This window comes from Apus apus, chromosome 1 (genome assembly GCF_020740795.1).
Source record: "Apus apus isolate bApuApu2 chromosome 1, bApuApu2.pri.cur, whole genome shotgun sequence".
In the NCBI taxonomy this organism is placed as follows: Eukaryota; Metazoa; Chordata; class Aves; order Apodiformes; family Apodidae; genus Apus; species Apus apus.
The window spans coordinates 140,682,000-140,697,100 of NC_067282.1; the positions used below are offsets into that span (position 1 = coordinate 140,682,000).

The window sequence follows — 15,101 nt, forward strand, 5'->3', positions numbered from 1 at the left end:
GGACCGGCGGGACGTGACTTCCCGGGCGGGCAGGAAGGGGCGCGGCGGCCGGCGCGGGGCTTCCGGCCGGGGAGGGGCTGCCCCGGGGGGCGAGGGGGCTGGAGCGGGGCGGCGGGGGAAGAGGGGAGCCCCGCTCACGGAACCGGGGGGACGGGCCCGAGGGCGCTTCCCGTGCTCCAAGTCGAAAGTGCAAACGAGAAATGCGAGCGGGGGATTCGTCTCTTCCCCCCTCCCCCGGGGTCTTACCTCGCGGCGTTCTGAGGAGCAGCGCGGAGCGCAGCTCGCTCCCCGCAGCGGGCAGAGCGTTGGTCACGGAGCGCCGGGGACACGGCATGGCCGGGGGGGCGGCCGGTTTGTTTCCCGTGGCTGAGGCGGCCCCCGAAGTGAGAGCCAAGTGCTCTCAAACCCCGAAGGGCAACCCGGTTCCCTGCACTGTCGTGCAGCTGCCATGGGAGAAGGGGCGAAAGTTGCGTGGTTTTATAACGAGCTTTGCCACAGACAAGCACAAGGCGCGGTCAAAATTAGCATAATGCAAATGACAGTGATGACAATACAAACAAGCCATGAAGAAGCACGGGCATGACCAGTGCCACCTTTGACACCGGTTTTAAAGGAACGCCACGATTTTATTTTTTTTTTCCAGTAAATACGGGTTATGGAGATGGCATTACATTTTGCCATAAAGGAACCAATGGAACCAGCAAAAGACATCCTGGAGAATCTGCAACGCCTTTCGAAAATGGCTCTGAACGCTTCTGCATCATAAAATGACAGAAGGTTATAATAATGGTAATAGTAATTAAGAATAATAAGGCTTTGAATCCCCAGCACATGATTTCTGCAGGGAAGTGCTGGTGCCACCACTGTTAATCACACAAGTAGCAGCCACTCAAGGGCCCCATCACAGGACCCCCCAGAAGCCACTTCCACCCAACAGTCCGGTCCCAGCTCCATCCCCTTTCCCGCTGCCAGGATGGACTTCCCAGCCCCTCGGGCCGCTGCGTCCTGCCCCCGTCTGCTTCTCCTGCTCCTTCACACGACTGCACCCCTCAGGTGCAGGTGAAAAACCCAGTTTCTTCTCTCTCTGCCAGTCCCAACCCGGAACAGCGGTTGGTTGTATTTGATAAATAGCATTTCACAGCTGGCGCTGACCTCGGGGAACCTGTGACGGGCAGCCCAGAGCTCCCCCGAAAGACAAGTACCCAGGGGCCTTACAAGCAAGTTTCTCTCCACGTTTCGTTTCTCTCTGCTCCAAGCTAAACACGCCGCAACATCTCATGGAAGCTCAGCTCTTTCTGAACCCGAACTTCCCACCCAAGCCCTAAATAAGCCACCGGCAAGGGAACCGTGACCCCCCCTCCTCCGCTCGGGCGCCAGACCCTGCCCTGCTGCCGCCGCCGGGAGCCGGAGGGGCCGCCGCGCCCGGCCCCACCGCGGGGGGGCGCTGCAGCCCCCGCCTCCCGCACCGGCACTTCCGCCCCCGGCCGCAAGGGGGCAGCCCCCGATGACGCCGCAGCGAGCTCAGGTTCCTATTGGCCGGGAGCAGCAGGTGGGCGGGGCGACGCGACGTGACGTGACGTGACGTGACGCGACGCAGCGGCAGCCGCTCCAGCCGCGCCCCGCACCGGGTCTGGCTCCCGCCGCGCTCCCGCCGCTCCCCGCGCCGCCAGCCCCGCCAGCCCCGCCGCCATGGCGCTCAGCGACGCCGACGTCCAGAAGCAGGTAGGGCCGCGGGGCCCTGCCCCAGCGCCAGCCTGTGGTTCCCGGGTGGGCAGCAGGCCGCTGCTGGGGCTGCCTCCGCCGCGCCGGGCCCGGCCGGGCTCGGAGCTGGGGATGGGGGGGGGGGGGCTGGCGGGACGGAGCCGGCGTGAGTGAGGAGAGAGGCACCGAGAGCCGGGCCCCGGCGGCGGGGGCAGCTTGCAGGCTGCTTCCTCGCCCCGGAGCCGTGCTAGCTGTGGTGCTGCCGTGTGCCCGAGCCGAAAGGCCGTTTGCCTGGTAAAAGGCCGGTTGGAGCGCGAAGGGCAGTGACAGCTCTGACTATCGCGACAGCAAAAGCGGCTACGGCTGAATGACGGTTTAGTTGTGAGATGGGGTCCCTCACTGTTCCACAGCCACGGCACTACCTGGCGAAAGCAAGGGCTGGGGGAAGGGAAAGATCTTTTCGGGGTTTCTTAAGGAGAAGTCTCCAGAGCAAGCAGAGTTCTTTGCCTGGTAGGATTGGTTTGCCATTGGAGAACTTGGTTGAAGCGTTTTGATGATACGTTATGCCGTATCACAATGAAAGGGATCATGAGCAGTGTTTATGCTGTCTGCAGTGTTTAAGTGCACTTTAAGGCAGATAAAGACGTTGCCCTGGATAAGTACTGTCATTTTAGGTGTTGCTGTCTAAGGACTTACCATCTCTTTTATTCTTATAGCTGTAGTACATCTGATTAGCTGTAACTTAGCATTTGGGCTGGCTGTTCAGCTCTCTCAAATGCCTTTTCCATATCCTAAGGACGGTAGTGCAGCCTGGGCTTCCCTTGCTGTGGAAACTTACAACGCTGAAGTCTGACTGTGGACACTTCCTCCTACGGCAGGACACTTTGTCCTTATTGACAGTAAACACTGCCCTTGCCTAAAAAAGCTGCTTTGAGCTGGGTTGAAAATAATGTACCATGTTTAAGACTGCATGGATCTAGACAGCACCGGTCTGTCGAGTTTTCTACAGGTGATGGGCAGATCAGCCAAGTTCTCTTTGTCCTTTGTATCATAAGTGCTTCGTGTCTCACTTTCTCATTCAGTAAACATAGTCTCTTGGCCAAGAAGTGTCACATTGCAAGTAAAATTAGTAGGTTGCCTTTCACCAACAGGGGATTTGTAACATTACATTCTCTTGCATTTAACTCCAAAGCAATAATAAGATTAAAACATCGGGGTGGTTTTGCTCAGCCACCATGGACCTGAACTTCAGAGGTTAGTTCAGGATCTGTTTATATACTAAACATGTAATGCTAATAGCATTTCATATCTGCAACTTTCCTGTAATTGTTTTAAACTCCTGAGCCTAGGGTGATCCTGTTTACTGGAAAAGAGAATCTGCTGATGGCAGAACAGCTCTGCACATGTATAAATCCAGTATGAACCTGTCAGCTGGTCCCCTGAACTCTTCAGTGCTTGCCATGAGGCTCTCAATAGTTTCACTTTGAAAATCATCTCTAATTAAGATTTTTTTGTTGTTGTTCCTGTTGATAGACTTTCTTGCTTTATTCTCTCAAAGGTGTTTAACTGATCGTTCCATCTACTCTGGCTGGTCACTTCTAGCTCATGCCAGTCTAACATCTAGAACTTCCTATGGAAAGGATAATCATGCAACTGCTGATGGGAAAAACCCTTTCTTCTTTTCTATGGGAAATACTACTACACTAAAGTTGTGAATTTAAAATTAGTCTTTTGTGTAAAAAGTTATACTTTTGTCAGTCTTACTGAATCTAATCTTATTTATAGAATTGAAAGTCTCACTTAAGATTTCATGTCTATGAAAAGTGAAAAGGGATTTCAGTACAACAGATTTTTTAAGAAATAAAGCTGTTCCGTCTTATCAAACATGGGGAAATGAATGCCATGTCAGCTTGCTTCCATCTTACTTGCCATGCAGAGAACATTTCTTGAACACCCAGAACTGTTTAAAGTACTTTTCTAAAATTCAGAAACCAAACCAAACTGGAGGAAGTGACTCAGTAATGTAAGAGTTTCTACTGTTATGCAAAAGTTCTTAGTCTCCTTCAACAATAGGCAATTCAGCAAAATTATTTCTTTGTTTTCTCTGCTGCTCTTGTTCTTTCTGAAATGCAGGTAGATCTAAAGTTTGGCTTAACCAAGCCATCTAATCAGGCAAGCAGGATAACTGACACCATAGGTGGACATGCACTTGGAAGTGTTACAAAACTGAAGTAAAAGAAAAATTGCTAATTTGTTTTGAGGATGTAGTTATTAGTATTTATCTCTTCCGCTGTATGTGCTTAAAATCTTCCACTTGTCTGCTCACTTCTGTCTTTTCATCTATATGCAAATGGTGCTGGTTCTGTTCTGCACGTTGGCTCAGTTTTCATGGTGACACCTGTATTATCTCTTTAAAATATTTCATTTTAACATAAGATTATATAAATAGAATCTTCTGTGTAAGTTTATTCAGACCGGATTGTCTGCAAAACATGCCTTGTCACTAAGCACGAGCAAAAAGTCAGTTGGTTTTTGTGGGCCGCTGAAGTATAAGATCTGCTCCACCTGCCCTTGGAAATGGTGTTACTTGTTCAAAGTTGCGGTTTGGTTGGACATGAGTCATAGCATCATTTTGGATGGAAAAGACCTGTAAGATCATCAAGTCCAACTGTTAACCAACGTATTGCCAAGTCCACCAGTAAAATGTGTCCCTAAGCACCATACCTTATGGACTGCCCCAGGTATGAACCTAAACTTAGCTCTGGTCACAGCAAGACATGCGAGATATAAGCAGAACTCAGCATAATTGCTTTCCTGGTCTTTAAGCGGTTGGACCTGTACTTTACAGTGTTCTGAGATAGTTTCAAAAAGGTTCCTCAAGTGTAATCTGTTAGTGCATACCAGGTTGTGCAAAGCAGCATGTGGTCTTGTTCAACTAGCACTGCTATCTCTGACTTCTTCCCCAGCTCCTCCAAACTAATTTGCAACTACTTTATAAAGACCTTCTGAGTTGAACCATATAGTGGCTTTTTTTAATAACCTTTTAAGTCTTTACAGACTTCCTTTTTTTGAAGAAAGATTTCTCAGATGTGTAAAGGAACTTGGGTTGTATAGATCTGACCAGAATGGTCAATAGCCCTTTCCTTTACTTCACCATTCATCCCGTGTGGAAGGCCCAGGGTCATTCAAATGCCATCTATGTCTGACATGGAGCAGGGACTCTGTGTTAATCTTCTGTGTATTGTATAAATGTCGTAACAAACAGACTGTGCTCATTTTACTGTGGGAGAATTTTTATTTTTACTTTGGTAATTTGGAAAAAAAAAACTTCTCACTAGAGAAGAGTGAAAATACTCAGCTTCACATTTACACACACTTACTTTTCAGGTGTTGTGGTGTTTGTTTTTTTTGTATAGTTGCGTATTTAAAGTTAATTCTTCTGATGACAGCCAGTGAAACAGCATTATATAGAATTATTTAGGGAAAAAAAAATATTATTGTAATCTGTGTTAAGGTAAGCTGACTCTTTGACCTGTACCCTCCATTTAATTTCCTTGGAAGACAACATTATTATTAAATTAATATGGAGGGGCCTACTGTGCAAATGAGAATTTTTTTTTTTTTTTTCCTGTCATCAGAGTCCTTCCTTTCCAATATAAAATCTTTTTCTTCTCTCTCTTGTTACAGATCAAGCATATGATGGCTTTCATTGAGCAGGAAGCCAATGAAAAAGCTGAAGAAATAGATGCAAAGGTAAAAATGGAAATTCAAAACAAAAACTACATCTGATGGTCTGTTTTGGTAGTTGCAGTCGGAGCCATCCCTAAAACACTATTGTAAGCTGCAGCTTCACATTTAGTTATTACATGGCAAAAAACCAATGCTGCCAGTTAAGGTTAATATTTGCTAGCTTTTCAGAAAACAAAATAAGGTGGAGTTACTTTTTGGTAAAAAATTTATTAATGGTTCTTAAATACTAGTTTATTCTTATACAAGTTCACTCTTTTTTGTTTGAGCAATCAAAACTGAGTGGTAATGTAAATAGACTTGATTAGGGTGAAGACTTTCCCTAACCTCTTATACCCAACTTTGCATTGCTAGGAGTTACGGAATTTCTCTACATAATTATTCATTCTGTTAATGTTTGTCATAACAAATTATTACCAAAAGGTTTAACTTTAATTTTTGCTTGAATTTCATAGTGTAGCAGGCACAGGCAGTATTAGTAAATCAAAGCAATAATGCTAGTAATCTTTCACAAGCAGTTGAAATGGTTGAACTATGTTAGTGAAAGTTTTTAAGCAGATTCATAACTGTACCCAAACCTGCCTAGTCACCTGCAGGCATAATTCTAGATGTGATTTAGTAGGTAAAACCATAAATTTACATTGAAAGCATGAGTTGAGTTACCTGCAAAGTTCTTCACTTAGGTTAAGCCACAAGAGACCGAGTTTAATATTAACCTGGTGATAGAATATAGATGATTACATGTAAGGGGTGCCTTACAACCCTAGCAACCTACATGATACCAATACCTACATATCTTGTTGGTATTGGACTCAGCGTATGTATTACTGTTTAATCTTCCTGATACATTTACATCTGCACAAATATTTAATGAGTACTAAAGCAAGTATTGCTTATGATCTGCAAACAGAAGTCAGAAGTTGCAATTGGATTCTTAGGTATAAATAGTAAAATTTGCCGTATGTTTTCATATGCTGTCTGATTAGGCTTTATAAAAAAATAATAGCTATACTGTCACCATCCCTGTGTAAGAATTACTTAATGTAATGAAGTTTTTTGGACGCTGAAGGCTGGGTTGCTTGTTTTAGGTAGAATCTCTTGTAGCTGGAAAGGAGCCAGATTCTACAAAAACAAATCTAAGCTTCAACTCACATAAAAGGAGTTTTGCTTTACAGTATATAATATATAGATTTGGTTCCTAGATAGTGCAAGGAGCCACATATCAGTCATTTGATAAAATAAGCTGTATCTTAGCAAGGTTCTGGTTCAGCTGAACACATCCTGTACACTCTTTGACTTGAGAACTGGTTGAATATTTTTTTTGTGTGTATTTGGAACCATAAATTGTATCATCCTAGCTTATCTGGGAGTGTACTCTGAAAGCATGGCTGTTTCATTTTGATTCTGTTTTTTTCAGCCCATGGAATCAGTTTGCACTTCAGTTATTTAATTTTTACTGTAGGCAGAAGAAGAATTCAACATTGAGAAGGGTCGTCTTGTTCAGACACAGAGGCTGAAAATCATGGAGTATTATGAAAAGAAAGAGAAACAAATTGAACAGCAAAAGAAAATGTAAGTTGCTTAGGTTAGGTGGCTGACTTCAGAGCCTGAGCTCTCACTTTATTGCTAATTTTATAGAAAACTGTTTTTCCCTGGCAAATGGGCAAATTGTAGCCAATAAGCCAATACACTTAGTTCTAATTAGGAGTTTCTAGTTTTCCTGGGGAGAAATTGTCAAAGGTAAGCGACAATAATATAACTGTTAGTAAGTGTGGTAAAAGAATCTTTCATATTTCTTCATGCAGTTAAAATCCAGAACTCTACCCTAATCTGTTACTGTGGGACAAATGGTGATGTCAGGTTTAGTTTTTGTGGGTCTTCACTGAAGGATGGGTTCTGCATTGTAAACGTTTGTGCAAGTTCAGAAACAGATTCAAACCAGTGAATAGGCTTCACTATTAAATGTTGTAGTATTGTTATCTTTAAAATACACAGTTAAATGTTGCAGTTCTTCTGTCAAAGTATGGTGGATTGATTCAGTTTCATCATGCAACTTGCAGTCAGATGTCCAACCTGATGAATCAAGCAAGACTGAAGGTCCTCAAGGCAAGGGATGACCTTATTGCAGTGAGTATCTCTGTAGTAAAGACACAGGGGTTCTATTCCTACCATCCATTAGGAAATGTTTTTAACCATTCTTTGAAGAAAAATATGATTTGTGATTGAGTGATGTTGGCTTCAACATACAATAAGGGCTTTCACAGCTGCCCTGAGAAGTCATTAAGGATTTAGTCCAGCTTCACTGATTTAGTGTAGCTTATTTTCTCAGTTTCTGTTACCTAATCTTTTAGGGAGATGCAGTTCTCTGCCAGGAACATCGTGGGCAGCAGTTGTATCTCTCATTTGGATAATGGCTTATTTCTCTAAAGAGCAGAAACTCTTGGTAGAGCTTTGGAGTTCTGTTTGCCCGAAGCAACTTTTATGTACTAAAGTTGGCGTGGCTTAGGCAAGTAGGCTTAAAATACCACTGACGGGTTTTGTGTCTCCTTTAGTGGCCCCTAGGATGTTAAAAGGGTTGCTTTTTTTTCTAGCAGGTCACCAGTCTGTTTGTTGACATATAGGGTGAGTGATCATTTACCAGAGTAGACAACGTTTAGTCTTAGCTCAGGCTTACTATGTATGTCTTATACCACGTGTAGTGTATGCCCATCTGCTCATTACACAGCCTGCAGGTTTCCTGTTGTCTCTTATCTCAGAAACAGTTTTGAGTGTTCCACAGTTCTGCTAGATGGTGCTGTTGAGCTATTGGAAAAGCTGTGAGACCTGTAGAAGTAAAAAAAAAAAAAATTTAATAAGGTTCTAATTGATGGTACCATGAAAAAGAGGAGTTAGCAGAAATCACCAGTTTTTTGATTCTTTAAACCTAGTTTCAAACTTCAGATTGTATTCACAGAGAGGAGGAAGGTGGGTGGCTAAAGAACTAACTCTATTGTGATAATCTCTGCTGGGTAATCTCTTCCTCATTTATCAGCTGACTCAACCTCGTGCTTCTGAGCAATGCATAACATTCTTCCTCATTTTAAAACATTTAAAGTCACATGCTGCTAGCTGTTTCTTTCTTTATCAGATCTTTGGCTTCTTTCATAAATGAGAGAGGAGCAGTTCCAGAAATCTGTGTTACTCTCGGGTGGACAGTGTAACTAGGTTTGACTGTGAATATTGAATTGTGAGGGTTTTATATCCTAGTACTGGTTGTGTTAACATGCAGTCTTCTTTTAAACACTATGAAGCAGGTCAGTTAATAGAGGTTTATACCAAATCACACAATTTAATTCATCTGAAGTAATGATGATGGTTCAGTTCTAGGAGCTGTGTTTGAGTTGACTCAAATTTATTAAAAGTTCAATCCCATCTGATACTGATTTGCTGAATAAAGATAATCAATATTCGCTACTTCAAATTAAAACAAGATCTCACTTTTAAATTTTGACTTGCATTTACTTAGAATCAAAAGATAGCTAACCTGAATACTGTTTGATGAAAAGATGGATTAGATTTCTTTGCTCAACCACAAAGCTAGAGAAATGTTACTTGGACAACTCGATTAGTTTACATTAGGCAATGTTTTACAACATATTTAGTTTTTCTGAATTTACATTATAAATACTATCCTTTTACTAGTGAGGTGTCCCTTTTTCATGAAAAAGGAGTTACTGTCAAGTTATAATGAGTTCAGATCAGGGCAGAGAGAAGGGAGCTGTTGGAAAGGGTATTTTGCCATGCACGGAGATGAAGGTCTAGCTTGGATGAACACCAGCTGGAGTGTACATTTACGTGTTGGCAGGGTGTGATGGTTATAATAGGAGTACAGAAAGTTGGTAGGCATGAAACCAAATGCCACACAGATGGGCTCTGCTGATCTGATTTCTTCTGAATGTAGGATTTGCTGAACGAGGCCAAGCAGAGACTTGCCAAGGTGGTGAAGGATACTGCCAGGTACCAGACACTGCTGGATGGACTAGTTCTACAGGTAAATTGTAACAAATAGATGATCGCAGCCCTATCCTCCTGGGTATCTTTCTGAAAACAGAACCCACTGGAGGTTACAGTTGTAGTGGAATTTAGATTGAGTTTGCTGGAAGATCTTCGAGTTTTAAACATCACTTCTGCTATATCTTTCAATCTTGGATTCTGAACAGATAAGGCTGCAGCTTATTTGGGTTATACCCAGCAGCAGTTCTGTAATGAGAGTAATTGCAGGTGCATGCACATATATTGTAACACACATATTTAGAATTGCACACTTTTAGCTTCTGCAGTAATTGGTTGTATCGAGTGCACCTTTGGCAAAAGCTGTTTCTTCAAACCTAGAAGTCAATAGTTACCTGCTTTTAAAATCTTTGCTGCATTTGAGACTTTTAAGTCACGACTAGTGTGGCATGTGACCGTGACAGACACACAAAGCAGAAACCAAAGCATTGCAGAACATCATCCTCTAGCCCCAGAAATAAACTGCTAAAAATCCAGTGAAGCGTTGACCAGTCAGTCGTGTGGCCACTGGTGCCACCTTCTGGTGTGAATTGGTCCTTAACAGAAGGCAGACGAGCTCTCCTGTCCACGGTTTGATAGAATAGTTTTCCTAACAGTGTTTCCTACCAGCTTGTGCTTCCATCTCAGTGTTGTTTCTTTGTCACACTTAGGTTTGGTATTGCCATACATCAAACAAACCTGTCTCACTCTTGCAAGCTGGCCGTGTCTGTCTTGGCTTATTAGATTTCATAGAATCATGGAATCATTTGGGTTGGAAAAGGCCTTTAAGATCGTCAAGTCCAACTGCTAATCTAGCACACTGCCAATTCCACCACTGAACCATGTCCCTAACCACTACATCTACACATCTCTTAATTACTTTCAGAGATGGTAATTCAACCACTTCCCTGGGCAATTTCTTCCAATGTTTGACAACCCTTTCAGTGAAATTCTTCCTAATATCCAAAGTCCCCTGGCACAACTTGAGGCCATTTCCTCTTGTTCTGTCACTTCTTACTTGGGAGAAGAGACCAACACCCAGTTTCATCCAGTGAGAGATAAGTACTCGTCATTACTTGCAGTTGGACTAGATGAGTGGTGCAGGTACCTTCCAACTGGACAGGAGAATGTTAACTTGGCAGCATGCTCAGTCTACTTAGACAGCAGTGACCCTCATGTATACATCTGTATTGTCTGAACAACTCAGTTCTGTGTTACGTACATCTAATTGCACCTACATTGCAAAACTGAAGCTAACAAAGAAATATATAATCCATAGCTGCAGGCATTTCCCCAAATATTGATGCTGTTCTCTCAGAATGTCTGGATGAGGTGACCTTGCAAGCAAATAACTAAATAAAAGAGGCTAATATTGCCAGGCTTTGGTTTTCAAATTGATCAGATCCTTTTCTTAGGGTTATGTAATGCCAAGATAGTTAAAATGTTAGTTTTCTAATACTGTAATGCTTATCTTCTGCAGGGATTCTACCAGCTGCTTGAGCCCAGAATAGTTGTTCGGTGCAGGAAACAGGATCTCCCCATGGTTAAGGTAAGACACCTAGAATAGTATGACAGTATCCTGCTCTTGAAGGCTGGGACCTGCCTACAAATGTTTCCTTCTCAGATCCTGTCTGTGTGAGATGAAAATAAGCTTTGCTTGCTGCACTTTTGCTGCAGATACAATGCAAGAGAACAAGTATGATTTTTCAAGTTGGGAATCATTTGCTTGCTTGGATTTTACCTGGGAAACTTTAGACAGTTTCCTACAGTATTAAGAATACAGTAGTATTAAGGCTACAGTATTAGGAAATTGGTTTGGCTCAAAAGCCATACTGAAAATACATTTGCTTAATTAAAAAGAAAAAAAAGGATGCCTCAATCCTTTCATTTTATTACTGCAAATGAATGAGTGACCAAACCCAAATCATGCACTAGGATTTGTCAATTCTAATTAGAGGTTTCTCTTCTGTCCTAGACTGCTGTACAAAAGAGCATTCCCATCTACAAGAATGCCATAAAAAGGGATGTGGATGTTCATATTGACCAAGACAACTTCCTGCCAGAGGAAATGTAAGGAGAATGGGAGTCTTTTATACAAAACAGTAACTTAAAGCAACTTTTCAAGCCACAGCTCCTACTAGAACATTGTCAGAAAACTGTGTGTAATGTCCTCACAATGTGTCTGCTGTTCTTCTAGTGAAATTTGGAACTTCTTTGTATTAATCAAGCACAGACCCTGCAGTTTCCTCCAGACAAATACTGTTTCAATCAAATATGTCAGAAAATATTTTGTGCATCATCCAGCATGATTCAGAGTACTGATGCAGAGAATAACTGTATGTAGAAACTTAAGCAACTATTGGTCCTTTAAAGAGGAAGGATATGGATGTAGCCATGCTTTCTCTCTCAAGATGAAGCAAATTGCATCATAAGGTTCTGCAGGATAATCACTTGATGGAATATATGTCTGTTATGTTTGCAAGGCTCTATGTTCATGTAGAGTATGATAAAGAACATGACACAGATCTGTATGTGTGGGTAGCCAGCAGTCTTTGTGTGGGACAGCAAACAACACTTTCAGCACTCACTTCCTAAAATCTGAAGCTATCTATTAATAGTAAAATGCAGAGTCTGAAGATATTTTGAAGTGTCAAATTTAATAGCTTCACTTGAACTGAGACCGTAATAATAATTTTATGTAGCTGAGGTCTCCAGTAACTCCAAACATGCTTTGCACTGCTGCTTCACTGAATTGTTTTGCTGACTCGTATTAAGTTATGAGAAGCAAAAGTTTGTTTTTGAAAAGAGTCTTGCCTAGATATCTGACCTACTATAAGTGCTGATTTGAGATAATATCTCTGCCACATTCTGACTTTGAGATGAACCATGGATTTCACAGAATATATATATATATACATAATTTTTTTTCCCCTTTCTAGTGCTGGAGGTGTTGAAATCTATAACAGTGATGGTAAAATTAAGGTTTCCAATACCCTGGAAAGTCGGCTGGACCTTGTAGCCCAGCAGGTGAGTTTTTTTAACAACCGAGGTGAACAAGATATAATTCACTAGTTTTGTCTTGTAATTAAATCCCTGTGTTTCCAGTCTGTTAACAGTCACAGTAGTGTGTGGGATCAGATTTCAATGTGGATGACAAGTAAGAAGTTGTTTTTTAATGGAAAGAAGGAAACTTGTGTTTCTTCAGTTTGTGCTTCTCTACAACAAACATGGCGTTTCCCAAATGATGCCTTTTGAATTAAGCATGAGCATAACATTCTAGAAATTATGATATTGAAAGACTTGTTATGACTATGCTGCAGTCAAGATGTTGAAATGCTGAGGCTAACTTGAATTACTGAAGCTAGCTTGAGTACTAGAAGCTTTGGCTGAGACGTATTGTACCCTCATGGAAAAATTCTGACTCTGGCATCTCTTATGCTGCAATATTGGCAGTCCTTTAAATTTATAAGAGTAGCAGGCAATGTGTGATCAGATAAAGGCTTTGAAATAACTTCTTAATTTCAAAGCCTAGCCTAGCCTGTTACACAGTGCCTACAATGAAGAAAGTACAGCAGTTTTATTGCCCATTGCATGTAACTGACGTATTCTTTCTTGACAGATGATGCCAGAAATCAGAGTGGCTCTCTTTGGTGCTAATGCCAACAGGAAGTTTTTGGACTAAACCTCTATAAGAGAAGGTGGGATCTGTTCCACTGCCATACTGAAGGGGTTGCGAAAGCATCTGCTAATTTAAAATCTTGAAATATAACATTACTGTGTCATCCAATATCTGTTCTTCAATGGAATAATTTTGCATACCTGCTGTGCTTAGTCTCTCTACTTGTGGTTAGAATGTATTGCTTAAAGGATGTGAAGACATACATATTCATCCAGAAGCAACACTACTAAATGGAGGCGTTGGGGCTCTTGCCTTTCCTTGCACTGTTGTGGCTTTATAAGGACAAGTGGTCCTTTTATGGTCACTCTCTTTGCTTTGGCCACATCTCTTTCAAGTTTCTAATCTGTGAAGTAAATTACTACACCGCCGATGGGAAATCCCATTCAGTTAAGATCTTCAGTGTTATAGAGGGCATGCATTCCTTCCCAAGGTTAGTAGTTTAATTCATGTTACTTGGTCAGGCATTTTTCTGTTCTGTATATGTGATTAAAGAAGCCTGAGCCTGTAAAACTTTATTTATTAAAATAAAAATGCGTGTGTGTATGGAGTTCTTTGTAGCTTCTCTCTGGGCATCAGCCCTTGAGGCGTGGACTTGTGTATCTAAGGGCTCACTGCTTGAGGGCTGTGTGTAATAACTGTTGTGTGAAACTTCAGCTGGACTGCATGCAGTACTGTCAAGTACTTGCTTGAGCAATGTCAGATTGTAGGCAAGACTTCTGAATAGGACTCTAGGATGAGCTTCATTCTTCAAAAAAAACGGGTCTGTAATTTTGCTATTTAATCCTTCAGCCTTCTTTCACAAGAGAGATCACAACTGTGCTCTTTAGATATTAACAGGTACAATCAATTTCCAGTTACAGGTTTGTTGCTCTTGTGCAGGAGATCCAAACCATACCCCTTTAGCAATTGTGTTTCAGGACCTGAGGAACAACAACTGACTCCGTTGCAGTTATTTTCTTTGTTGTTAGAATAACTATTAAGTTAAATAACGGTAATGTAACTATTGATTCTTACTGAGTCTGTTAAGTTTTACTAATGCTTACTACTTCTTTGTTTCTGCTGTGATGACTAGTATGAACAGAAGAATTCTTGAGGTGACTTTCCACGCTGCTGGCATCTACCAGAATGCCTGACTCTTTGCCTGGTGCTCAATTCTGAGACTTGTTACACAGAAGCAGCAAACCGATGAATTACTGCCTTAATATTACTTTAAATAATCTTCTCCAAGTATTGCAGTTATTCAGGAATGGTAGGAATTTTACGTTGTGCCATGAAGAATACTTGCCAAGCTGCAGCAACACTGCTTTATGCAGTGTTTTTAACCTGAGGCCCTTTCTTCTCAAGCTGAGGTGCATGCCCTCATGTAAAGTAACCTCTAAATGCTAGGTGGGCCTTTTACTGCCTCATTTCTCTAAAATGGAGAATGACTGCTAAGAAAATCCTGAATGCAAAATTATTTAACCTGTTTCTGGAAGAAATGCTTTTGATTTCCTCTTACAAAAATAAGAATCATTAGCAAGGTTGGGTGTGGGGTTTTTTGTTTTTGTTTTACTGCTCCTTGCTGTTGCATTTACCTACCAGTTCTTGTTTTCCACATAGATAGTTATAGTAGTTACTGTTTTCCTGCATTGCTTTTCAATACCTGGCTCTGTGACTGGTCAATAAGTGTATCTGGACTAAAGCTCTACTCTTTCTAGATTTTGGGTAACTGTTACAGCTTTCATCTTTGCAACTGTCAGTCATAGAGCTTGCTGAGTAAGCACTGGGCTCTGTTTTTTTTGACACACCTGGAGTAAGGGAAAAGCCTTTGCGTATGCATACTTAACTCGGTTGTTTCTTGGTTCAAATAGTACTTCATGGAACTGATTTGTTTTGGTCCTTTCTAAAACCTTTCTGGTTTCATCCAGCTCATCATTAGGCTGTCAGTCAGTGCTTTTAAAATGCA

At 41.9% G+C, this 15,101-nt stretch overlaps 1 protein-coding gene across 1 annotated transcript; it reads left to right on the top strand.

Annotated features, from left to right (window-relative positions):
- The first annotated feature begins 1,591 nt into the window (after window positions 1-1,591).
- ATP6V1E1 (ATPase H+ transporting V1 subunit E1) lies at window positions 1,592-13,703 on the top strand. The gene is made up of 9 exons (XM_051608079.1): window positions 1,592-1,722; window positions 5,389-5,454; window positions 6,911-7,020; window positions 7,509-7,575; window positions 9,389-9,478; window positions 10,958-11,026; window positions 11,453-11,547; window positions 12,417-12,504; window positions 13,097-13,703. The coding sequence occupies exons 1-9, from the start codon at window positions 1,690-1,692 to the stop codon at window positions 13,157-13,159; spliced, it is 681 nt and encodes a 226-aa protein (XP_051464039.1). The 5' UTR covers window positions 1,592-1,689; the 3' UTR covers window positions 13,160-13,703.
- The last annotated feature ends 1,398 nt before the right edge of the window (window positions 13,704-15,101 follow it).